The sequence below is a fragment of the Pan troglodytes genome, chromosome 15, assembly GCF_028858775.2.
Source record: "Pan troglodytes isolate AG18354 chromosome 15, NHGRI_mPanTro3-v2.0_pri, whole genome shotgun sequence".
Lineage (NCBI taxonomy): Eukaryota > Metazoa > Chordata > Mammalia > Primates > Hominidae > Pan > Pan troglodytes.
The window spans coordinates 51,108,653-51,136,577 of NC_072413.2; the positions used below are offsets into that span (position 1 = coordinate 51,108,653).

The following is a 27,925-nucleotide window of genomic DNA, read 5'->3' on the forward strand; positions in this document are numbered from 1 at the left end:
TATCTTCGGTTCCAAAGAAAATAATGTATAAGGTCAGCTTTTTAAATAAAAGAGCTTTTCATAAACTAAAAAAAATCTTTTGCAAGGGTTTAACAATCACTTTTCTAATTACATATCTGATCCACGCCACTACTTCAAGCTCTTATATGTTTCTAAACCACATTTTTGTTAAAATAGTTGTGAGCAACAGATGCTTAAAACGTTAAACTATGAGATCAAGATATTTAGAGATGAGTGTTAAGCGAGAAAAATTATTTTCCTCTTTAAATCATCCATATACCATCTTAAACCATTTTAATGTTGGGGAACATCTGAATATCCTGTTACTGGACTATACATACTGTTTACCAATATTTATACACATAATAAAGTAGCAGTAAACAAACTAATACAATGGACACATTTTAAAAAAACTAATAATTTCTATGCTTTAAATGCAACTGAATACCATAAGCCAGGAATATAACTACATGGAGAAATAAAACTACAATTACTGTACCTTGGGAATGCTTTCGTTTAAGACCTGTCGCATCTGTACTCTCCTTATATCTTCTCCATTTGAACAGAGAAGGGAGGGAGAAGGGAGGGAGGTGGTAGACAACTAAGAAAGCAAAAACACTGAGCTTCAAAGTAAATTTTAAATGAGATTTGCCATTTTGCCTTTTTGTTCTAGTATTAACTTTAAAAAATGAGTTGTATTTGAAAAACATTATTCTAAATGCTTCATTTATATGATTTCTAAGAATCAGTAAAGCAAAACATTAGTATAATGTTTATCAAATAGCTGCTGTTACTGAAAGAAAAAAGGCAAATAATATCTAAATTTATTAAAAACAACTGTGATTATCATGTTTAATGTCTTTGCATAGAAAGAATTTTTTAAAAAGAACATAACATTTTCAAATGCCAAGAGATTTATAAACTCCATCTTTACAACACTAAGGTTATTTACTCTCACCAAATTTGTGACTGACACAGCCAACAGCTGATGTACAAATTGAAAATGCAATAAATAACATTTTACATATCTAATGCAACCTTCCTGAGAAGATACCACAGCATACATTCTACTAGATGCTTTCCACGGCTGAAGTATAAGGGAACCTTCCCTTAGGGAAAAAAAAAAATTCTTTTCTCAACTCCATTCAAGTTCTTTTTTTTTTTTTTTTTTTTTTTTTTTTTGAGACGGAGTCTCGCTCTGTCGCCCAGGCTGGAGTGCAGTGGCGCGATCTCGGCTCACTGCAAGCTCCGCCTCCCGGGTTCACGCCATTCTCCTGCCTCAGCCTCCCGAGTAGCTGGGACTACAGGCGCCCGCTACCACGCCCGGCTAATTTTTTGTATTTTTAGTAGAGACGGGGTTTCACCGTGTTAGCCAGGATGGTCTCGATCTCCTGACCTCGTGATCCACCCGCCTCGGCCTCCCAAAGTGCTGGGATTACAGGCGTGAGCCACCGCGCCCGGCCTCAAGTTCTTAAAAGACTTTAAAAAACAAAACTTTTACTAAAAAACAAAAATCAAACTGGAAGCTCTGCTTTTAACTTTGGTTTTGAAAAGACTGTAATAAAATAATGAAAAAAGTCATTAGTAAAAATGTATGCTGTGACAGCTTGTAAGCACTAAACAGACAACATAGAGTAAAGCTAGGCACAGACTTGATATTTGGCAAATCAGTAGATAACCTTAAAGTCAACATTTTCCCTGTCAAATTTTGGTAGTTATATAAATTTCTTTATATTTTAAGTAAGCAATTATTTAAAAGTTCACTTGAACTTGAACCTTACAAATTAGTTTCTCACCAGTTAATAAATTACAGGATCTTTATGATTAGCTCAAATTCATGTTCAAATACATTTGATTTTCATCCTCACTCCCTTCTATATTAATGTGACATTCAAAGGTTAAATACTGCTCAAATACAAAAATATTTAATTCCTGTTTTATAATACTAGAAATGTAACAAATCTGTTGAATATGCAGATGTAGTATATGCAAAGATTTGTGTAATAAAAGTAATTGAGAAATGCTTACAAGACACAATAACTATATCTATATGTAATTAGATGGCTACAAAAACTATAAACTGGAACTAAAAGCTGTGCTACGTCAGGATTATAAAAACATTTCCTTGTCACAGAGAGGTAGAAAATGACAACTGATGCAATTTTCTTCACTGAAAATGTTTCTTCTTTCATGTGCCTTCTGGTCAGTTACTGAGGAGCAGATGTACCACTTAGACCAGGAAACAGTTTTAAACAAAAAATTCATTAGGAAAAAGATGCTAATATATCAAAGTAAATCAAACTGACACAAACTTGAGACTTTACTGCTTGAAACAAAAACTAGATTTTGTAGATCTGGTAGTAAAACTAACGTGAACCAATTCCATATTATTAAATATTAAAAGAGAACAAAATGGGAAATGTATGGACCATTTGACCATGTTTTAAAATTATGTAAACGCTTTCGGAAAGCTAGCCAAGATACACAAATGAAGGCTTTCTTTTCTAAAAGAATAGTATAATTTAAGGATTAATAAAAAGACAAACACCCCTATACACAGAGAAACAAAGAAAAAAATTTTTTCATCCTCCAGAGAAACATATTTAAAACATTTTCACAAAATTAAACAGACATGGTTCTTTCTTTTCAAATGTAATTCTTATTTTCACTTGAAAGTCATTTGCTTTATTTATTATACATCCTGTAGCATACAGAGCTTAACTTTTTCAACCCAAAGCACAGAATTAGGGGTACTATGATAAGTACAGTAGAGGAAAAAAAGAGTTTACTATCGATCCAAACAAAGACCACTGTTAAAGAAAATTCAAGTGCCAGAAAGCACTATTTAATTTTCTTTTTTTAAAATACAGTTTTAATTAGAAATTCTTACATAGTATTAGCAAAAGATGCATAACCTCAAAACACAACTGCAAATGCTAATTTATTAGTGCTAACATTTAATAAAAATTAATATGTTAAAGTCTTACATAGCAATGAAAAAGATTTAAAACACTAAAAATATTTCCAATAAATTTCCTTACTATATCTTAAAGAAACTTTCTGCATTATATAATTCTGAAAGCACAAGAGTATCACAAAAGAGGGTTACTGCTGCTGATGACATACTAATTCCTACAACAGAAAAACTAACTTTTCCCTTTAGAAAAGCTGGCAACCTGAAAAATTCCAACCCCAGGGAAGCAGTCTTACACATCTCTAACCTGCCAACTATAATGAGAAAATTTCTGGCAATCTTTCTTGGACCTCAGAGAAATAAAGTTAGATAAATTTATAAAAATTAAATAATAACTAAAAGCTAGAAGGTGGGAATCCTCTTAGTCACCAAAGAGAGAAGAAAAGGAAAGCTAGTTAGAAGGTGAGCACCCCTCCATCTTTTTAATCGAGCTTTGAAATGCTATGTTCACAGTATGGGGTATATTTATTCAGCTACAGTGATAGGAATACACACTTCATCCACCAACTTGTTAAATGTCATAAATCTTTACAGAGACACCAACACCTGTGCTGCTATGGCACCTGAAATTACCTGGAACAGTAAGAATTCCAATCTTTTACTTTCAATTTATCTGTGATTTTTATAGTCAGGTCTTGCGTTCTTAAACAATCTGTCACTTTGCCTTTTAATTGGAGTATTAATTATCTTATATATACAAATATATTTATATTTGTTGTTATTGATATGGGTGAATAGGTCTGCCATTTTTCCATTTATTTTTCTCTTTGTCCCATCTGTTTTTTGTATCTCTGTTCCTTTTTCTTGGTTTATTTTGGGTTAATTGAATATTTTTTAGTATTCCATTTTAATTCCTCTACTAGACTTAAACTTTGTATTTTGGAATAATTTTAGACTTAACAGAAAATAGCAAAAATAGTACAGGGAGCTATGACATATCCTTCATCTAGCTTCTCCTAATGTTAGCATCTTGCATAACTATAGTATAATTATCAAAACTATGACATTAACAGTGGTACAATACTATCAACTAATATACAGACTTTATTCAGGTTTCTCTAGTTTTTCCACTAGTATCTTTTTCTGTTCTACGATCCAATCTAGGGTACCACATTGCATTTTGTTGTCATGTCTCCTTAGTCTATTCTGTGACAAATTCCTCAATATTTACTTGTCTTTCATGACCTTGACACTTTTGAAGACTGCTGGTCAGTCAGTTATTTTGTAGAATCACCCTCAGTACGAGTTTTCTCACGATTGCATTGAGTTTACTCATTTTTTGGGCAGAGTGATGTGCTGCACTTACCCATTCAGTTCAACCTATTTTTTACTGATTACTATGCATGTTTGGATAAATAAGATGTAAAATGAGTGAAACAGTAATCCAGCAGTAGATTTAAGTATTAATGTTTACCAAATTACTTGTTGACGTCTTGATTTCTATTTTTATATTTCATCCCAAGTGAAACAGTAGGCTTTCATTTGTTAAACTGCTAAACATTTTCTAGCCCAGGAGGTAGGGTAAGAAGAAAATCAATTTTCATTTTAACTCTCACAGAGAACTAAATTTAGATTAAAGTATCTAAATCACAAAGTCATTATCTCTTTGTGGGTTATCTTTATTTGTATGCTACAAAGAGTTACACACTGTACCAAATTTTCATGTTTTAATTCAATGCTCATTTTGAGATTAGTAAGGAAAGTTAATAAGGAGGAAAAGATTAAATACAGTTGGCACTCCTGATCTGCAGATTCAACCAACCACAGACCAAAAATATGTGGGGAAAAAAACAATAAAACATAAAAATAAAAAATATTATCAATCAAAAACCAACACGGTGTACAACTATTTACATGGCATCACATAGTATTAGGTATCATAAATAATCTAGATATTATTTGAAATATACAAGACAGAGCTGGGCACAGTGACTCACACCTGTAATCCTGGCACTTTGTGGGGGCTGAAGCAGGAGGAACACTTGAGCCCAGGAGTTCAAGACCAGCCTGGGCAACATAGTGAGACCCTGTCTCTACAAAAAATTAAAAAAAAAAAATAGCCTGGTGTGGTAGTATACACCTTCTTGGGAGGCTGAGGTGGGAGGGTCCCGGATTGTGAGCTGTGATTATGCCACTGCACTGCAGCCTGGGTGACAGAGAAAGACCCTGTCTCCAAGAAGTAAAATAAAATATGTAAGAGGATGCTCACAGGTTACATGCAAGTACCACTCCATTTTATTAAAGGGACTTGGATGTCCTCAGATTTTGGTATCTGGTGGTGGTAGGGGGTACCTAAAACCAATCCCCCACAAATACCAAGGGACAACTGTACAGCTAATCTGTTTGTGGCAAGAACAACCCTAACCAAACAGCCAAGGTCAGAAGAAAAAGGAATTATTATTTATTTTAATGTCCCTGAAGGCAAGAATTATTAGTTTCTTTGATATTCCCTAGAGCATTTAATAAACATCCCTGAATACAGTATTTTAAAATGTTTTAAATTATTAAATGAGGTTTTTCCAGAAAGCCTTATGTGAATAATTCCACTGCATTGTGATTATCTACTCACTTTATTCCAAATATCTTTTCAGAATATGTAATATTGACTGTCTACTACTATGTCTTCTTGTACTTACTCTTTTGTAACTGTTTTCATCTGTTGGCTTTGTCTACTCTAACAGGCTTAAAACTCCTTGAGGGTAGAAACCTTGTCAATTTCTTTCACAAAAGTGCCTACCACATTACTATACATGGCATCATTCAAAATCTGACAATATGAATAGTCAAGGCTTTATACATGAGAAAATCTAGGTGGAAAGGGTATTTTCCTCCCTCAAACTAATGAAGTATAAAATTTCAGAAGCTTAGAGCTAACAGTAAATTTAAAAGATTATAATATTTTTTAGTCTTTGTAGTTACAAATTTGAATGATTTTCCCAACAACGGTAGCTTTTTGGATAGCAAATGTTCTTTCCTTAGGACTTGTTATTATTTTCAAATGTACTACACAATTTCCCATAATTTTCAAAGCCAAATGTAACAAGATATAAATATATGTTTAATATTGAATAAAAATAAAGTGACCAAAAATTATGACAAAGTTATGTTCAGTTGAACACATCTTTGCTAATAACAGAACATGCTGAATCTTATATGCCACAGTACATTATAAAAACAAATTTTCTTCTAATGAACCTCAAAGAATCAACATTTTTGAAAGATTACAATGCAAAAGTGTTCTAATAATTTAATAATTTTCCACTACTAATTAAAATTTTACTACTCCATGTATATCCATAAAGATAACAAAAAATATTACAATATCCTAGAGATTGCTACCCTAGAACTGATATATACACTCACACATACACATACGCAAAGACATTCTAAAAAATGCACTCAGACAAATAAACCATCTTCTTACATCAGTCTTATTTAAATTCAAACACTTTGAGAAAAACTGAAGTATCTTGCTACATTTAGCATTTAGGCAGGAAGCAGAAGTAAAAAGTACATATTAAATTCTAATTTTTATTGTAGTAAAAACAAGATTAGAAACAGGCAGAATCTAGAGAAGAAACAGAGCTGATTATTAATCTCCACAGGATGACTTAGCAAATGGAAAAAAAAAAGTTCTGAACACAGAATGAGAAAGGGGAACCATCTACTTGTATTTTTCATACTCATCCTCTTTCTCCTCCAAGCTCCTGGATTTTTTTCATGTGTTAATAATAAGAAATTCAGGTGGCTAAACTGGGTTTGTGATGGTGAACTGACATTTTTGAGGCAGAAGACTTAGGGGAATTAACAGAAGGAAAAAAAAATCTGGAACTCTGACTTCTCCAATGGCAATACAATTATTTTATGATAAAAGGTCTATCCTTCAAATACTATGAAGTAGACTTTTGAAATTATTCTGACCAATAGTGATGAGAAGTTATGAAATATTTCAGTCACTACCATAAGATCACAGGTATATAAAACTTGCTATTTTTACTATAAGGAGAACAAAGTATTATATGGCAATCTGTAGAAACATACCTAGAGCTTTTACACTGGGCTGCTCCTTATTTATTGATATGTAAGAACCTTTAGTTTAAATTTTACAGTGAAATAAGGACATATTTGATTCTACCAATTAGGAAAATATATTTAGAATTTCCAGAGTATGGTATCTGGCACATAAAAGACAACTATTATTATATAAATTTGTTAGCTTTAATTGCTAATTTATTCAGAAGTCACAAGTTTCCTCAGTTATATAGACTTTTAATCAACTAGATGCAAATGATATTTTAATTTGATATAAGCTAAACTATACAGTTTCCTTGCTTGTGACAAATGTATACATATGTTCAGAGAGGTAAGAGAGAGCAAAGAGTGGAAGAGAGAAAAAATATGGAGTGTTACTAACAAGAAGAAGAAAAAAATCCCCTGCCAACTTAAAGCTTAGTGCTGACATTAATTATGTTATGTAAACAATTACTTCCAACCACATAATTCATTTTTTTCAAGCTTCATTCTGTAAATCACCTGATCAATATTGAGTTTTTCTGCTTTAGAGATGTTTTAGGAGGGGAAGGGAAAAAATCAATTAATATTTTAATTCACTAGATTCAGTAGAGCTTGCCAAGAAACCTCCCAAATAAAGGCTAGCATGGATGAAGAAACGGTTTTAGAAGAAAAACTTCAGACAAATCTACAAATTCTAATCTACCTGTACAGTTATACTCACCAGAATAGTTGATCCCACTGCCTGCAGTAAATGGAACAATAGAAGTATTTTTAACTTTACCACATATTTTGAAGTTTACTCAAGATTTAGACACACAATGAAAATGTGGCAATCTTAGCTACTATACAGTATTTTTAACTGTTACAAAAATATGCAAGTGCTGAATAAAGAAATGTAATGAGTAGATTGTTTCAAATTAAAACTTGATATGGTTTTCAATAGGGGATAGCTAAGAGATACACAAAGATAATTAAAGATTTTTTTTTTTGAACTTCAGGAAAAGAACATTGAAATATTAATGAAACTTGTCTTGATATAACGACAAGGAATTTTTTGGTTAAGTTCAATTTCCTTTGATAACTAAAAAATTACTAAAAAAGATTAAATAGGGAGTGCATTGTAACAATCTGTACATTTATAGTAAACTGTGTTAATATCATGACACTTACCATACATATTAAAATAAAAACTGAGATAGTTCAGATATTTATAGTAGTTAATTTTTAAATTCTAGAATAATCAAATGTTTAAAAAAATCAAATTTTCTAATTCTAAACCTCCTGAATTATTATGTCAAATTTACAAACCACTCTAAACTTTATCAACAACTTACTTGGTTTGTAGAATATATTAAATGTATCAATTGATCTTACCATCTTTTCCATCTATGGATTTTGACACTTCAATATCGAAATTTTCCTGCATCTGCTGGCCCCTAAAACAATTGAGATGTTCTTGCTCAATTAAATTACTTTCTTCCTCTTCTAGAGGCTGCCAAGTGCCGTCAATAAACCACTGTCCACGCATTACTGGTATTTTATCAGCCTCTGAAAAAGAGAAATCACAGAATTATACACATTTTAAGATTCAACTTCCCCAAAAGAGACACAGTATCTACAATCTTATATTTTGCTACTGCTGTCACAAAAACAGATTTTCATGACCCAATACAATCATCTAAACTTTTATTTGTGTTTATTTATTTTGAGATATTTATCTTGCTCTGTTGCCCAGGATAGAGTGCAGTGGTGTGACCACAGCTCACTGCAGCCTTGACCTTCCAGGCTAATTTTTATATTATTCTGGTAGAGATGTGGTTTTGCCGTGTTGCCCAGACTGGTCTCAAACTCCTGGGCTCAAGAGATGCGACCACCTTGGCCTCCCAAAGTGCTAGGATTACAGGTATGAGCTGCTGCGCCTGGCCCATTTAAAGTTGTAAAATCCAGATTTTGAGCCAGAGTGTATCATATTCTATGGCATATACTTTTACTTATATTAAATTATTATGCCTAAAAATCATTTTAGCACTAGAAAGATAGATGAGCAGCTATGTATATAATTGAGACTCTGAATAACCAAAATTAGTAGGCTAAGGGTTTGTTAAAACGAGTTTCATGCAAGGCTCTGATGATAGTTCCAATGTCTTAGAAAATATTAATATAAAATCCAGACTAGTGTTTAGAAATAGTGTGTGTGGTAGTAGTGTGTGGCACTTTTTAGAGCTGCCTTGGAGACTAGAGGCTTCTAGTACATATACAGGATAAATGAAACTATTATATTAGTAAATATTTCATCTACTTTAGGGAAAAAAATCAAGAAAAACTTTCTTGGCTAACTTTTGATGAAACACTATTCCTAGAAACCCAAGACTTTTAGTTGTTATTTAAAATAAACCACAACTGTCAGCTAAACTATCTTGAATTCTTTAAAACAATTTTTTAATAAAGCAAAAATAAAATAAAAATAACAAAACCCTAAAAGTAAAAAGCAAAATGAAACAAATGGATCTAATTATGTAGAATGCTGGTGGTTTAATCATATAAAGAGAAATTATTTCAAGTGAATTTAAAACTCCGTCATTTGTACATACATATTTGGAAATAAAATATGGAGAAAAAGAACTGCAAACATCTTAAACCTTTTGCAATAACCATATTGTTAGTAATACTATTTGTATTACTAATTTGAAACTGTAGGTTAAGATGAATGTATTAATTTTATTAATATCATTAGGAACCTAGATTTTAAGCATAAGACAAAAGAGATACAAATATAAAAATCAAATAAATAAAAAAGCTTGTAATCATAAATTTTAATTAAAAACTTCAGTATGGACTAGTGATGTATTTTCTCTTTGTAAAAATGTCCTAGTAAAGGCCTAGAACTGAAGACAAACCCAGTATAAGTGAACACTCCTAATATAAAGATTGTGAACTATAAATATCATTTCCCATTAAAAGAAACCAAGAGTCCTTGAAAAAAATGGCTAACTTCAGGTTTGAGACAAGAAATATACTAGATGATCTTGAGACATCTTGTCATACCAGATTTGTACTGTGATGTATTTAAAATTTTCTATTATGTGTTTCTATTGCTACTTGCATTCTCCTATATTCTGCTATAGTGATTCTGGTATATTTAGGTGTTTGCTGTGTCATTTGGTACCTAGATACCAAAAAATATTATAACTTCATTGTGAATTATGGCTTTAACCATTATAAATATACTCTGTCATACTGAATAGTTTTTGCCTGGATTCTACTTTGTTTAGCAAAATGGAAACTCCTGATTTCTTCTTTTTTCCATTTGCCTGTAATATCATATACATTCCTTTATTTTTGATGGTTGGAATCACTGTTTTATATGTCTCTTGTGTAAGGCATTGAATTGGGTTTTGCTTTATAAAGCCATTTGAACACCTTTTTATTTTAATAGATGAGTTAAGCCCATGTATGTTTACTAATATGATTGACATATTTGAACTCAACTCTATCTTTATAGTTACCATGTTTGTTATTCATACTTATTCTTTTTTTTCCTTTATGTGGCATTTCTGCTATTTTTTTATTTTTTGTACTTTCTTTTGGTAGTTAGGAAAATTTTAATTTTTTGTTCCAGTGGTTCTCTCTCTCTCTCTCCTGTGGTGGTGGTGGTGGTGGTGTGTGTGTATGTGTGTGTGTTTTAGAGTAACCCAAATCGACTTTTTGCTTACTTTACCTTTTATTATCTAGTCAATCCATTTAAAAGGTATTGTATGACTCTCACTTATTACCTATATTGTGGAGAATAATCTTAATTCTTTGTTCACCCACTTATTTTTAGTTTTATTCTTTTTACTTTGTCAGAACATATAAAAATTACATCTATGTCCCCAACACTGTTTTAAGTCTTGGATCTACATTTAAATATAGTAAATTATCACCACATATTTCCTACATTCTTGTGTGTTCAAACTGTTTATCTGATACTCTAAAGACAGGTTGGCTAGCTTGTGCTTTATTTCTTTGAGTTTTTAAAAATGGTGCTCTACTGTAGCCTTCCTTTGAATATTGTTCTAGGCCAGGTGCAGTGACTCATGCCTGTAATACCAGCACTCTGAGAGGCCGAGGCAGGTGGATCACTTGAGGTCAGGAGATCAAGACCAGCCTAGCCAACACAGCAAAACCCCAGCTCTACTAAAAATATAAAAATTAGCTGGGCATGGTGGTGCATGCCTATAATCCCAGCTACAGGAGGCTGAGGCATGAGAATTACTTGAACCTGGGAGGCGGAGGTTGCAGTGAGCCAAGATCATGCCCCTGCACTCCAGCCTGGGTGACAGAGTGAGACCAAAAAAAAAAATATTGTTCTTAAGGAATCTGATGTCAGCCTGATTTTATTAATAATATAATCTTTTTTCCCCTCTCAAGAGGCCCAGGAAAAAAGTCTTTAAAATCTAATAGTTTTACTAGGCTATGACTCAGAGCTGTTCTGTATTAATCTGTCCATGATGGGGCCTTTTAATATGTAAAATTTGAAATTTCCTATTATTTCTGAAAAGTGTTGAGTTATGGTTTAATTAGTTCTGTTCTAGTGATTTGCTTTTCTTCTTTAGGGACTCCAATTTTAAGTATGTTAGGTCTTCTTTTGCCTGTATTGAATTTAAACTACTTTTTACATTCTCTTGGTTGTTTTCCTTCCTTTTATCAATGGCTCTTATTAGATTTTTATTTGAATCTATTCTCCACGGGCACCTTGTAATTAATATACAGTAGTCCCCCCTTATCTGTGGGGGATACATTCCAAGACCCCCACTGGATGCCTGAAGCCTTAAATAGTATTGAACCTTATAATGTTTTTGCAATATATACAGATTTATGATAAAGCTTACTTTATAAATTAGGCACAATAAGAGATTAACAACAACTAATAATAAAATCCAACAATTATAACAATGTGCTAGCATCACCACTCTTGCGCTTTGGAGCCATTATTAAATAAAATAAAGGTAACTTGAACACAAGCACTTCAAAACCACCACAGTTGATCTGATAACCAAGACAGCTACTAAATGACTAATGGACCAGTGGCATAAACAGCTGCATATCCTAGACAAAGGAATAACTCCCATCCTGGGCAAGATGGAGCAGGATGGCTGGAGACTTCATCACACCAATCAGAAAAGCATCCAATTTAAAACTTGTAATTGTGGCTGGATACAGTGGCTAATGCCTGTAATCCCAGTACTTTGGGAGGCCGAGGCAGGAGGATCACCTGAGGTCAGGAGATTGAGACCAGACTGGCCAACATGGTGAAACCTCATCTTTACTAAAAATACAAAAATTAGCCAGGCATGGTGGTACACACCTATAGTCCCAGCTACTTGGGAGGCTGAGGCAGGAGAATCACTTGAACCCGGGAGGCGGAGGTTGCAGTGAGCTGAGATCGTGCTGAGAGACAGGACTAGCTGGATTTTCTAGGCTGACTAAGAATCCCTGAGCCTAGCTGGGAAGGTGACTGCATCCACCTTTAAACACGGGGCTTGCAACTTAGCTCACACCCGACCAATCAGGTAGTAAAGAGAGCTCACTAAAAAGCTAATTAGGCAAAAACAGGAGGTAAAGAAATAGCCAATCATCTATTGCCTGAGAGCACAGCGGGAGGGACAATGATCAGGATATAAACTCAGGCATTCAAGCCAGCAACAGCTACCCTCTTTGGGTCCCCTCCCTTTGTATGGGAGCTCTGTTTTCACTCTATTAAATCTTGCAACTGCACTCTTTTCTGGTCCGTGTTTGTTACGGCTCGAGCTGAGCTTTCATTCCCCATCCACCACTGCTGTTTGCCACCATCGCAGACCTGCCGCTGACTTCCATCCCTCCGGATCCGGCAGGGTGTCTGCTGTGCTCCTGATCCAGCGAGGCGCCCACTGCTCCTCCCGACTGGGCTAAAGGCTTGCCATTGTTCCTGCACAGCTAAGTGCCCGGGTTCATCCTAATTGAGCTGAACACTAGTCACTGGGTTCCAAGGTTCTCTTCCGTGACCCACGGCTTCTAATACAGCTATAACACTCACTGCATGGCCCAAGATTCCATTCCTTGGAATCCGTGAGGCCAAGAACCCCAGGTCAGAGAACGTGAGACTTGCCACCAGCTTGGAAGCAGCCCGCTGCCATCTTGGGAGCTCTGGGAGCAAGGACCCCTGGTAACAGTGCCATTGCACTCCAGCCTGGGTGATAGAGCAAGACTCTGTCTCAAAAAAACCAAAACCAAAAAACAAAAACAATTTAAAATTGCTTATTTCTGGAATTTTCCATTTAATATTTTTGGACTCTAGTTGACTGTGGCTAACTGAAACTGCAGAAAGCGAAACCACAGCTATAAAGCTGGATTACTGTAGTCTTCCGAGATGGCTTTGCCTTTCTCTTCAATTTCTTTCCTGTGTTCAATCAAATTTTGTTGCACTTCTTCCTTTTTCATTTCTTTTCATGTCAGAGTTTAGATTTCTGCTTCTAAGTTTGTGGTTTTTGTAGTATGTTCACAGATTTGTTTGAGAATATTTTATTTGGTTGGAGCACTGAGATGCCCTTTCCCTTTGCATTTGCTTTTTTGGGGAGAAGTTTTATCAACTGAAATACTTTCTTTCAAATTTTTATATTCCTCTTAAAGTAGCTTTGTGTAGCATTTGATTCATTTCTATTCTTGAGCATAGGGTTCTTGGGTTCTTAGTTTAAGAGCATTCACTTCTGCAGATTAGTAAAGAGGAGCGCCTATAATGGACGGTGTTACGGTAGAGTTGTTGGGTGGGGGTTGGGTTGCCGTGCCTTGTTTCTCTTTCATTTCTCTAGAAGCCTCAATTTTATCCCCACTTCCTTCTTTCCTCTTGCTGCCATGCCTCCAAGAGGTGTCGTTCTTTTCTCTGTCTCTTCTAGGAGCAATGCTACTCTGAAGCTGCTGCTTGTGGCCCCTCTCACTTTCATACAGCTTCCTGTAGCTAGTTCTATAAATTACCAAGTCCTAGGCCTGTCTTTGTATCTGGCAACGCTGAGGACTTTTTCTGAGGGTGATGTTGCCTGTGGTTTATTTTAACCTCTGTTCCCTTCTCCTATTTTCTCAGTCTCTTAAGCCTTTCCTTACCCAGCTCTTCCCACTCACAGGTTTGTAGCAGCAACAGGAACCATTGTAATGTGCTATTTCCTTGTATAAAGGTAATTAAAAATTCATGGTATCATCTGTCTTGCGGTAGTGCTGAAAGTGTGAGTTATGTATGGTTTCTGTGTATATATATGTGTGTGTGCATGTGTGTGTGGAGTCCTTTTGTTCTTACAGCTTTTGGGGAGGACATGCGGAGAGATTTAGATTTGGACAGTTGCCATTATCTTCCAGACCCAGAAGCTCATCTCATTTAACAATAATCTTAAAAGGCTATCATTCTCCCAACTTTACAAATGAATAAGCTAAGTCTTAGTGAAACTAAATAATTTGCTTAAAGGCACATAGCTACTAGTAATGTGAGAACCAAGATTCCAACCTAAGTTTGAGTTCAAAGTTCATTCAAGCTCTTTCTACTACATAATACAACCTATACTCTCAAATACAAAATGCATTTTCAGCTCTCATTTAGTTCTCACCTCCCAAGCAGTAGAGGTTCTTTACTGGTGTTCAACCACAAATAGTCATGAAACCCTTAGCTTCCTGGAAAAAAATTGAACAAAACAAAACACACACCCATTTTTCCACCTGCATTCCCTATCACAGTGAATGGAAAGCTGACAGTATTTAGGTGGCTACCCAAGGCAGAAACCTGGGAGTCATCCAAGATGCTGCCTCCTCAAGTACTTCTTACAACTGGACACTAAATGCTGTTTATTCCATCTCCTAAATCACTCTCAAATTCATCCCTTGTTTATCAGGCCTACAGTCATTATTTGAGTTCACACTAATCATTTCTTGTTTTATTTCAGAAGCCTCCTACGTAAACTCAGTATCCCTAGTTTCAACTCTACAACACTCTCACCACCATTACCCAATGCCTACTCACAAGCAAGTGTATATGTAAGTACATGCACATACATTCAGATTCCCTTCATTTACTCTCTCCTCCTTAAAACCCAGAATGTGTTGTGCTGGTTCTTACTTTTGTATCTTGCATATGCTGTTCCTTCTATCTGGGATGCTTGTGCCTATTTTCTACATTTAGCTAGCTTTTATATTTACTTCTTCAGGAAAGCCTTTCTTCACCTTCTATGATTTCACTGAAATAATTCTGTACATGTCTGTCAGTATTTTTCTTAACTGTATTCTATTTAGTCTTCCTCCTTTCTCTGGAATTCTTAGATACAGGTGTTATGTCTTCATACATCTTGAGAACTCAAAAGATAAGAGTAACTATCATAGCTAGGCGTGGTGGCTCAAACCTGTAATCCCAGCACTTAAGGACGCTGAGGTGGGTGGATCATCTGAGGTCACGAGTTCGAGACTAGCCTGGCCAACATGGTGAAACCCTGTCTCTACTAAAAATATAAAATTAGCTGGGCTTGGTGGTAACACGCCTGTAATCCCAGCTACTCAGGAGGCTGAGGCAGAAGAATCTCTTGAACCCGGGAGGCAGAGGCTGCAGTGAGCTGAGATCACACCATCGCACCTGCACTCCAGCCTAGGTGACACAGCGAGAGTCCGTCTCAAAAAAAGAGAAAATAACTAAGTCATTATCCTAATTACAATTGCTAGGAAGAACGGTCTTTATTGAAATCAAAAGAACATGGGTTCTTCTTGACTGAAAAATAATTCTAAGGTTCATTTTCTACTATGCAAATGCTTGAGTGGATCTCATGTGTGAGTAGGAATACATTCGCAATAAAGATATTTATGTGGCCGGGCGCGGTGGCTCACGCCTATAATCCCAGCACTTTGGACTGTCTAATCCAGATCAGCCCCTGAACTATTAAATATCTAATGTATTAATGCACTGTTGCCATCAAACCATCCTTTATGTTTTCTTATAGAAATACATATTCTAAGTTATAATTTAGACCATCAAGCATTTATTTCTCCATTAGGGTAAAGACTATATCCCATAAATCATTTTTTTTTTTTAACAGTAGCTAGGACTGGGTAGCTATTGGTGATAATGACTCTTCCTTCTTCCCTGTAGTTAACGTGCTTACAGCACAGGCATCAGGCTTTTTCTGAATTAGAAAGACAAAAGGCAGCTTGGTACCTGTGTACTGTAGACTTTGAGTTTTCCTGTACAGGTCATGCAAAAGCTGTTATGCATTACTAAGAGGAGGCTAGGTATCTTGGTGTTTTGGTAATTATCTTTAAAGTTTATTACCCCCCTCAAAAAATACATTAGACTCAGCAAATTAAGAATTTTTCACTTTAATGCTTGACATGTAATATACATTGAATTAAAATCCATTTTACAGAACTAGCGTTGAACAGAAATACAAGGTTTCAGCTATTCAGGTACAATTTCTATGCAACCTCATTTCTTTACAACCTCATTAAAATTAGTCTGGTTATTGAAATGTAATATTGTGGATAATTAAGATATCCCAAAGCTAACTGTCCAATTGAAAGCACAGAACACTTCCTAAAGTATTTAACACTTCCCTTAGTAAACAGCATAGGGTAAATATAAATTTACATTTTCAAGGCATTACCTTAATTTATTATGAAAGGGAGCTTTGTCGTGGAAGCTATATATACTGCTTATATTGAAAGGATTTTGACCACAGAGTAGATGTTAAACATTGTCTGTGTCTCTACTGTCAACTTTGTCTACTGCTAATCTGTATCAGTCTTAGATGAATATAACAAGTTACACAGGGCCTGGCGTGGTGGCTCACACCTGTAATCCCAGCACTCTGAGAGGCCGAGGTGGGCGGATCATGAGGTCAAGAGATCGAGAACATCCTGGCCAACATGGTGAAACCCCGTGTCTCTACTAAAAATACAAAAATTAGCTGGGCATGGTGGCGCACTCCTGTAGTCCCAACTACTTGGGAGGCTGAGGCAGAAGAATCGCTTGAACCCGGAAGGCAGAGGTTGCAGTGAGCTGAGATCGTGCCACTGCACTCTAGCCTGGCAACAGAGCGAGACTCCATCTCAAAAAAAAAAAAAAAAAAGTTACACAGTTTAATGTGACATGAATTGAGCTAGGTAAAATTAATTGCTATATCAAAGCCTTTTCAAACAGGTCTTTTCTCAAATTACCATAAATAAAACCATTTTCTATGGTGACTAAGTTTTTTGCATGCTCTCCATGCCTATGATATTCAACACCTATATCTCTTATTCTACATTACTAATATAACTTACTTATCAATCTGCTTAAAAATATACTTATAATCTGCTTAAAAACATCTATGTCCTTATCGACTATTTTCTACTCCTATTTGTGTAAGTAACATGTGGAATAGTCTTTACAGCATCTATCATCTATACCAGTATAATTTGTGGAGCCTACACATTCTTTATTATTGCAAGACAATGGTAGACGTTCTTCACACCTATCACTAAGCCCTGCTTGACTTTAACAAAACTGGCTGCATGCTATTCATGATACTGAAAATCATGAAGAGTGCCTGAATATAAAAAGAAGATATGTTAGAGTCACTTGGTAAAGAAATATGTAATAATTTAAAAGTGACTTTCACTTTTTTTTTGTTTTTTGAGACACAGTCTCACTCTGTCATCCAGGCTGGAGTGCAGTGGCGCGATCTCAGCTCACTGCAACCTCCGCCTCCCAGGTTCAAGCAATTCTCCTGCCTCAGCCTCCAGAGTAGCCAGGAATATAGGGGTGCACCACCACACCTGGCTAACTTTTCTATTTTTTTTTTTTTTTTTTTTAGTAGTTTCAGGGTTTCGCTATGATAGCCAGGCTGGTCTCAAAACTCCTGACCTCAAGTGATCTGCCTGCTTCGGCCTCCCAAAGTGCTGGGATTACAGGCATATGCCACGACGCCTGGCCATCTTTCACTATTTTTTAAAAAAGGGTTAGAACTAGAAGAAATTATTTATAATGCATATAGCCATTCTATATTTTCTTTTTCTTTTTCTTTTTAAAAAAAAAAAACCCTGTACAAGCCAAAAAAAAAAAAAAAAAAGTATGAGAAACTCTATTTTAAAATATGGGCAAAGGAGGAGAGGCCAAGATGGCCGAATAGGAACAGCTCTGGTCTGCAGGTCCCAGTGAGACCAATGCAGAAGGCGGGTGATTTCTGCATTTCCAACTGAGGTGCCCAGTTCATTTCATTGGAGAAATGAACCCACGGAGAGTGAGCAGAAGCATGGTGGTGCGTCACTTCACCTGGGAAGCGCAAGGAGCCAGGGGACCTCCCTCCGCCAGCCAAGGGAAGCCATGAGGGACTGTGCTACCCAGCTGGGTTACTATGCTTTTCCCATGGTTTTTGCAATCTGCAGATCAGAAGATTCTCTTGTGTGCATACACCACCAGGACCCTGGGCTTCAAGCACATAACTGGGCAGCTGTTTGGGCAGACACTGAGCTAGCTGCAGGAGTTTTTTTCAAAACCCAGTGGTTCCAGGAACCCCAGTGAGACTTCACTTCCCTAGAAAGGGGGCTGAAGCCAGGGAGCCAAGTGGTCTCGCTCAGTGGGCCCCACTCCCATGGAGCCCAGCAAGCTAAGAACCACTGGCTTGAAATTCTCACTGTCAGCACAGCAGTCTGAAGTCGACCAGGGACATTGGAGCTTGGTGAGGGGAGGGGCGTCCACCATTACCAAGGCTTTAGTAGGTGGCTTTCCCCTGACAGTGCTAAGGTGCCTGGCAGGTCTGGACTGGGCGGAATTCACCACAGCGGGGCAAAGCAGCTGTGACCTGACTGCCTCTCTAGATTCCTCCTCACTGGGCGGAGCACCTCCGAAGGAAAGACAGCAGCGCCAGTCAGGGGCTTACAGATAAAACTCTCATCTCCCTCGGACACAGCACCTGGGGGAAGGGGTGGCTGTGGGCACGAGGCTTCAGCAGATTTAATCTTTCGTGCCTGCCGACTCTGAAGACAGCAGTTGATACTGACAAGGGTGATTCTCCCAGTACAGTGCACCAGCTCTGCTAAGGGACAGGCTGCCTCCTCAAGTGGGTCCCTAACCCCCATACCTCCTGACTGGGAGAGATCTCCCAACAGGGTCTGACAGACACCTCATACAGGGGAGCTCTGGCTGGCATCAGGCCAGTGCCCCTCTGGGACAAAGCTTCCAGAGGAAGGAGCAGGCAGCAATCTTTGCTGTTCTGCAGCTTCCACTGCAGGTCAACAGGGTCTGGAGTGGACCTCCAGCAAACTGCAGCAGACCTGCAGGAGAGGGGCCTGACTAACAGAAGAAAAACTAACAAACAGAAAGCAACAACATCAACAAAAAAGACCACCACACAAAAACCCCATCCAAAGGTCATCAGCCTCAAAGATCAAAGGTAGATAAACCACAAAGATGAGGAAAAATCAGTGCAAAAACACTGAAAATTCCAAAAACCAGAAAGCCTCTTCTCCTCCAAATTATCGCAACTCCTCTCCAGCAAGGTCACAAAACTGGATGGAGAATGAGATTGCCGAATTGACAGAAGTAGGCTTCAGAAGGTGGGTAATAACAAACTCCTCTGAGCTAAAGGAGCATGTCCTAACCCAATGCATGGAGGCTAAGAACCTTGATAAAGGTTACAGGAACTGCTAACTAGAATAACCAGTTTAAAGAGGAACATAAATGACCTGATGGAGTTGAAAAACACATTCCGAGAACTTCATGAAGCATACACAAGAATCAATAGCTTGTGTATCGATCAAGTGGAAGAAAGGATATCAGGGATTGAAGATCACCTGACTGAAATAAGGCATGAAGAAAAGATTAGAGAAAAAAAGAATGAAAAGTAATGAACAAAGCCTCCAAGAAATATGGCACTATGTGAGAAGACGAAACCTAAGTTTAACTGGTATACCTGAAAGTGGTGGAGAGAATGAAGTCAAGTTGGAAAACACACTTCAGGATATTATCCAGGAGAACTTCCCCAGCCTAGCAAGGCAGGCCAACATTCAAATTCAGGAAACACAGAGACCACCACTAAGATACTGCTCAAGAAGAGCAACCCCAAGACACATACTGATCAGATTCTTCAAGGCTGAAACAAAGGAAAAAAGGTTAAGGGCATCCAGAGAGAAAGGTCAGGTTATCTACAAAGGGAAGCCTATCAGATTAACATCAGATTTCTCTGCAGAAACTTTACAAGCCAGAAGACAGTGGGGGCCAATATTCAACATTCTTAAGGAAAAGAATTTGCAACCCGGAATTTCATATCCAGCCAAACTAAGCTTCATAACCAAAGGAGAAATAAAATCCTTTACAGACAAGCAGATGCCTAGGGATTTTGTCATCACCAGGCCTGCCTTACAAGAACTCCTGAAGGAAGCACTAAATATGGAAAGGAAAAACCCATACCAGCCACTGCAAAAACAAAACAAAATATAAAGACCAATGACATTATGAAGAAACCACATCAAATGATGTGCAAAATAACCAGCTAGCATCACAATAACAGGATCAAATTCACACATAACAGTATTAACCTTAAATGTACATGGGCTAACTGCCCCAATTAAAAGATACAGACTGGAAAACTGGATAGAGTCAAGACCCATTGGTGTGCTGTATTCAGGAGACCCATCTCATGTGCAAAGATACACAAAGGCTCAAAATAAAGGGATGGAGGAACATTTACCAAGCAAATGCAATGGGAAAAAAAAGCAGGGGTTGCAATCCTAATCTCTAATAAAACAGACTTTACCAACAAGGATCAAAAAAGACAAAGAAGGACATTACATAATGGTAAAGGGATCAATGCAACAAGAAGAGCTAACTATCCTAAATATATACACACCCAATACGGGAGCACCCAGATTCATAAAACAAATTCTTAGAGACCTAGAAAGAGACTTAAGACTCCCACACAATAATAATAGGAGACTTTAACTACCACTGTCAATATTAGACGGATCAATGAGACAGAAAATTAACAAGGATATTCAGGACTTGAACTCAACTCTGGACCAAGATGACCTAATAGACATCTACGGAACTCTCCACCCCAATCAACAGAATATACATTCTTCTCAGTGCCACATAGCACTTATTCTAAAATGACCACATAATTGGAAGTAAAACAATCCTCAACAAATGCAAAAGAATGGAAATCATAACAAACGGTCTCTCAGACCACAGTGCAATCAAATTAGAACTCAGGATTAAGAATCTCACTCAAAACCACACAACTACATGGAAATCACACAACCTGCTCCTGAATGACTACTGGGTAAATCATGAAATTAAGGCAGAAATAAAGAAGTTCTTTGAAACCATTGAGAACAAAGAGACAACGAGTGAGGATTTCTGGGACACAGCTAAAGGAGTGTTAAGATGGAAACTTATAGCACTAAATACCCACATCAGAAAGCAAGAAAGACAGAAAACCAACATCCTAACATCGCAATGAAAAGAACTAGAGAAGCAAGAGCAAACAAATTCAAAAGCTGGCAGAAGCAAGAAATAGAGCAGAACTAAAGGAGATAGAGGACACAAAAAACCCTTCAAAAAATCAATGAATCCAGGAGCTTGGTTTTTGAAAAGATTAACAAAATTGATAGACTGCTAGCTAGACTAATAAAGAAAAGAGAGAAGAATTAACAAAATAGACTGCTAGCTAGACTAATAAAGAAGAAAAGAGAGAAGAATCAAATAGGCACATGAAAATGATAAAAGGGATATCACCACTAATCCCACAGAAATACAAACTACCATCAGATAATACCATAAACACCTCTATGCAAATAAAACAGAAAATCTAGAAGAAATAGGGGTCCCTTCCAAGATGGCCAAATAGGAACAGCTCTGGTCTGCAGCTCCCAGTGAGATCGACACAGAAGTGAATGATTTCTGCATTTCCAACTGAGGTACCTGGTTCATCTCATTGGGACTGGTTGGACAGTGGGTGCAGCTCACGGAGGGCAAGCTGAAGTACGGTGGGGCGTCGCCTCACCCAGGAAGCAGAAAAGGTCGGGGGATTTCCCTTTCCTAGCCAAGGGAAGCTGTGACAGACTGTACCTGGAGAAATGGTACACTCCTCACCAAATACTGCACTATTCCCACAGTCTTAGCAACCGGCAGACCAGGAGATACCCTCCTGTGACTGGTTTGGCAGGTCCCACACCCACGGAGCCTTGCTCACTGCTAGCGCAACAGTCTGAGATCAACCTTTGAGGCTGTAGCCTAGTGGGGGAAAGGGGCATCTGCCATTGCTGGGGCTTAAGTAGCTCACAGTGTAAACAAAGAGGCCAGGAAGCACAAACTGGGCAGAACCCACTGCAGCTCAGCAAGGCCTACTGCCTCTATAGATTCCACCTCTGGGGGCAAGGCACAGCTGAACAAAAGGCAGCAGACAGCTTCTGCAGACTTAAACATCCCTGGCTGACAGCTCTGAAGGGAGTAGTGATTCTCTCAGCAGGGCATTCGAGCTCTGAGAATGGACAGATTGCCTCCTCAAGCGGGTCCCTGACCCCTGTGTTGCCTGACTGGGAAACACCTCCCAGTATTGGCCGACAGACACCTCAAACAGGCGGGTGCCCCTCTGGGATGAAGCTTCCAGAGGAAGGATCAAGCAGCAATATTTGTTGTTCTGCAGCCTCCGCTGGTGATACCCAGGCAAACAGGGTCTGGAGTGGACCTCCAGCAAACTCCAACAGACCTGCAGCTGAGGGACCTGACTGTCAGAAGGAAAACTAACAAACAGAAAGGAATAGCATCAACATCAACAAAAAGGACATCCACACCAAAACCCCACCTGTAGGTCAACATCATCAAAGACCAAAGGTAGATAAAACCACAAAGATGGGGAGAAACCACAGCAGAAAAGCTGAAAAATCCAAAAAACAGAGCACCTCTTCTCCTCCAAAGGATTGCAGCTCCTCACCAGCAAGGGAACAAAACTGGACGGAGAACGAGTTTGATGAGTTGACAGAAGTAGGCTTCAGGTCAGTAATAACAAACTTCTCTGAGCTAAAGGAGCATGTTCTAACCCATCGCAAGAAAGCTAAAAACCTTGAAAAAAGATTAGATGAATGGCTAACAAGAATAAACAGTGTAAAGAAGACCTTAAGTGACCTGATGGCGCTGAAAACCACGGCACAAGAACTTCGGGACCCATGCATAAGCTTCAATAGCCGATTCAAACAAGTGGAAGAAAAAATACTAGTGATTGAAGATCAAATTAATGAAATAAAACAAGAAGAGAAGTTTAGAGAAAAAAGAGTAAAAAGAAACAAACAAAGCCTCCAAGAAATATGGGACTATGTGAAAAGACCAAATCTATGTTTGATTGGTGTACCAGAAAGTGACCGGGAGAATGGAACCAAGTTAGAAAACACTCTTCAGGATATTATCCAGGAGAACTTCCCCAACCTAGCAAGGCAGGCCAACATTCAAATTCAGGAAATACAGAGAACACCATAAAGATCCTCTTCGAGAAGAGCAACCCCAAGACACATTAATTGTCAGATTCACCAAGGTTGAAATGAAGGAAAAAATGTTAAGGGCAGCCAGGGAGAAAGGTCAGGTTACCCACAAAGGAAAGCCCATCAGACTAACGGCGGATCTCTCGGCAGAAACTCTACAAGCCAGAAGAGAGTGGGGGCCAATATTCGACAATCTTAAAGAAAAGGATTTTCAACCCAGAATCTCATATTCAGCCAAACTAAGCTTCGAAAGTGAAGGAGAAATAAAATCCTTTACAGACAAGCAAATGCTGAGAGATTTTGTTATCCCTAGGCCTGCCTTACAAGAGATCCTGAAGGAAGCACTAAACATGGAAAGGAAAAACCAGTACCAGCCACTGCAAAAACATGACAAATGGTAAAGACCATCGATGCTATGAAGAAACTGCAGCAATTAATGGGCAAAATAACCAGCTAGCACCATAATGACAGGATCAAATTCAAATGTAACAATATTAACCTTAAATGTAAATGGGCTAACTGCCCCAATCAAAAGACACAGACTGGCAAATTGGATAAAGGGTCAAGGTACCATTCCTTCTGAAACTATTTCAATCAATAGAGAAAGAAAGAATCCTCCCTAACTCATTTTATGAGGCCAGCCTCATCCTGATACCAAAACCTGGCAGAGAGACAACAAAAAAGAAAATTTTAGGCCAATATACCTGATGAACATCAATGCGAAAATCCTCAATAGAATACTGGCAAACCGAATCCAGCAGCACATCAAAAAGCTTATCCACCACATACAAGTCAGCTTCATCCCTGGGATGCAAGTCTGGTTCAACACATGCAAATCAATAAACGTAATCCATCATATAAAGAGAATCAATGACAAAAACCATATAATTATCTCAATCGATGCAGAAACGGTCTTTGATAAAATTCAACATAACTTCATGCTAAAAACTCTCAATAAACTAGGTATCAATAGAATATAACTCAAAATAATAAGAGCTATTTATGACAAACCCATAGCCAATATCATACTGAATGGGCAAAAGCTGGAAGCATTCCCTTTGAAAACCAGCACAAGACAAGGATGTCCTCCTCTCTCACTACTCCTATTCAACAGAGTACTGGAAGTTCTGCCAGGGCAATCAGGCAAGAGAAAGAAATAAAGGGTATTCAAATAGGAAGAGAGGAAATCAAATTGTCTCTGCAAATGACATGATTGTGTATTTGGAAAACCCCATGGTCTCAGACTAAAAACTCTTTAAGCTGATAAGCAGCTTCAGCAAAGTCTCAGGACACAAAATCAATGTGCAAAAATCACAAGCATTCTTATACACCAATAATAGACAAGCAGAGAGCCAAATCATGAGTGAACTCCTATTCACAATTGCTAGAAGCAAAATAGAACATCTAGCAAGACAACTTACAAGGGACGTGAAGGACGTCTTCAAGAGGAACTACAAACCACTGTTCAACAAAATAAAAACAACACAAATAAATGGAAAAAAATTCTATGCTCATGGTTAGGAAGAATCAATATCATGAAAATAACCATACTGCCTAAAGTAGTTTATAAATTCAATGATATTCCCATCAAGCTACCATTGACTTTCTTTGCAGAATTAGAAAAAAATACTTTAAATTTTATATGGAACCAAAAAATAGCCCATATAGCCAAGACAATCCTAAGCAAAAGAACAAATCTGGAGACACCACACTACCTGACTTCCAACTATACTACAAGGCTACAGTAACCAAAACAGCATGGTACTAGTACCAAAACAAATATACAGACTAATAGAACAGAACAGAGACCTCAGAAATAGCAGCACACATCTACAACCATCTGATCTTTGACAAACCTGACTATAATAAACAATGGGGAAAGTATTCCTTATTTAATAAATGGTGCTGGGAAAACTGGCTAGTTATATGCAGAAAACAGAAACTAGACCCTTTTCTTACATCTTATACAGAAATCAACTCAAAAATGGAGTAAAGACTTCAATGTAAAACCCCAAACCATAAAAACCCTAGAAGAAAACCTAGGCAATACCATTCAGGACATAGGCATGGACAAAGACTTCATGAATAAAACACCAAAAGCAACTGCAAAAAGTCAAAATTGACAAGTGGGATCTAATTAAAGAGCTTCTGCACAGCAAAATAAACTATCATCAGAGTGAACAGGCAACCTACAGAATGGGAGAAAATTTTTGAAATCTACCCACCTGACAAAGGTCTAATATCCAGAATCTACAAGGAACTTAAATCTACAAGAAAAAAAAAAACCAATCAAAAAGTGGGCAAAGGATATTAACAGACACTTCTCAAGAGAAAACATCTATGTGGCCAAAAAACATGAAAAAAAAGTTCATCATCACTAGTCATTAGAGGAATGCAAATCAAAACTACAACGAGATACCTCTCACACCAGTTAGAATAGTGATTATTAAAAAGTCAGGAAACAACAGATGCTGGTGAGGCTGTGGAGAAATAGGAACACTTTTACACTGTTGGTGGGAGTGTAAATTAGTTCAACCATTGTGGAAGACAGTGTGGCAATTCCTCAAGAAGCTAGAACCAGAAATACCATTTGATCCAGCAATCCTGTTACTGGGTATATACCCAAAGGATTATAAATCATTCCACTATAAAGACACATGCACACATATGTTCACTGCAGCACTATTTACAATAGCAAAGACTTGGAAGCAACCCAAATGCTCATCAATGATAGACTGGATAAAGAAAATGTGGCACATATACACCATGGAATACTATGCAGCCATAAAAAAGGATGCGTTCATGTCCTTTGCATGGATGAAGCTGGAAGCCATCATTCTCAGCAAACTAACACAGGAACAGAAAACCAAATACCCCATGTTCTCAGTCAAAAGTGGGAGCTGAACAATGAGAACACATGGATACAGGGAGGAGAACATCACACACCAGGGGTCAGGAAGCAAGGGAGGGAGACCATCAGGATAAATACCTAATGCATGCGGAGCTTAAAATCTAGATGATGGGTTGATAGGTGCAACAAACCACCATGGCACATATACACCTATGTAACAAACCTGCACGTTCTGCGCATGTATCCCAGAACGTTAAAAAAAAAAAAAAAAAAAAAAAAAAAAAAAAAGGGCAAATGATACAGTGTAAAATATCCACTTACTGCCTCTCAGCTCTAAATCTACCCTTCCTTGTGTGCTCTACAATAATGGAGCTGAACTCTGTAAATAGTTCTCTCTTGCCAGCTGGTCCAATTAGGCTTTACCAGTAGATGACACTTGAAGGATGCTGGAAGAAGGTGTTTCTCCTTCTGGTTCCAGTGTGCTTACCTTATTGGGTTCCTGCAGGATGCAGATTTTAATTTTTGGCAGCGTCCAGGTGCTAACAGCCATGGCACCTTCTCATGAGCTGCTTCCCTGGCACCAACCACCCCAGACCTCCTGGCAGTTTCATAGTGAAATGTCACCTGCTATGTAACTCCCCTTGGACTACTTTTTTAGCACCTACTCAGGCAGCTTACAATGAGTTCCACAGCTAGGCACCTCCCTGGGGAAGACTATCCCGAGGGCAGATTTCTAACAGTCCCCATGGGGCAGCACTTTGTGACCACTGCCACACTCTCCAACTAGGTCTGAATCTCAACCTTGAGAGGGAATGTCTCTTCCTTGGGTGCTCTATCTCAGTTCCACAGATAGTGGCTGCTACCTGTATCTATTATTTCTGTATTCTTTACACACTTCTCTTTGCTCTGTTACTTTGTTCCTCTGCTAATAGTTTTTTTTTTTTTTTTTTTTTTTTTTTGACACAGTCTCACACTATTGCCCAGGCTGGAGTGCGGTGGTGCGATCTTGGCCCAGGTTCAAGCAGTTCTCCTGCCTTAGCCTCCTGAGTAGCTGAGATTACAGGCACCTGCCACCATGCCTGGCTAATTTTTTTTTTAATTTTTATTTTTAGCAGAGATGGAGTTTCACTATGCTTGTCAGGCTGGTCTCGAACTCCTGATCTTGTGATCTGCCCGCCTCAGTCTCCCAAAGTACTGGGATTACAGGCGTGAGCCACCGTGCCTGGCCAGTAATTCTTTATGTTATGCTCTCTCTGTTGAAATTAAGAGTGGTTTCTGTCTCCTGATTAAAATATAACAACATTTTTACAGAAGGAGAAACCCAAATAGTTAACAAAACTATAATGTAAAATATGCTCAGATTCACCGGTAATGAGAGAGACAGATAGAGAATTTGAAACAGTCTATTCCTAAGTATATAATCTAGAGAAATTCTGGCACATTTGTACACAGACACAAATGTACCAGATAATTGCTGTTATTATTATTATTATTATTATTTTGAGATGGAGTATTACTGTGTCGCCCAGGCTGGAATGCAGTGGTGCGATCTCAGCTCATTGCAACCTCCGCCTCCAGAGTTCTAGTGATTC

At 37.7% G+C, this 27,925-nt stretch overlaps 1 protein-coding gene across 10 annotated transcripts in view; it reads right to left on the bottom strand.

Annotated features, from left to right (window-relative positions):
• Nucleotides 1-27,925, bottom strand: part of DDHD1 (DDHD domain containing 1) — a 112,562-nt gene that overhangs the window by 51,456 nt on the left and 33,181 nt on the right. For 4 of the 10 annotated variants that reach the window (XM_054666025.2, XM_009427825.5, XM_001160076.8 and 1 more), the window contains exon 2: nucleotides 8,363-8,536. In XM_054666025.2, the coding sequence (XP_054522000.2) occupies nucleotides 8,363-8,536 (174 nt within the window). Of the gene's footprint in view, nucleotides 1-499; nucleotides 602-7,709; nucleotides 7,731-8,362; nucleotides 8,537-27,925 lie in introns of all 10 variants that reach the window. The other 6 variants (XM_009427823.5, XM_009427821.5, XM_054666024.2 and 3 more) reach the window with 3 other exon arrangements.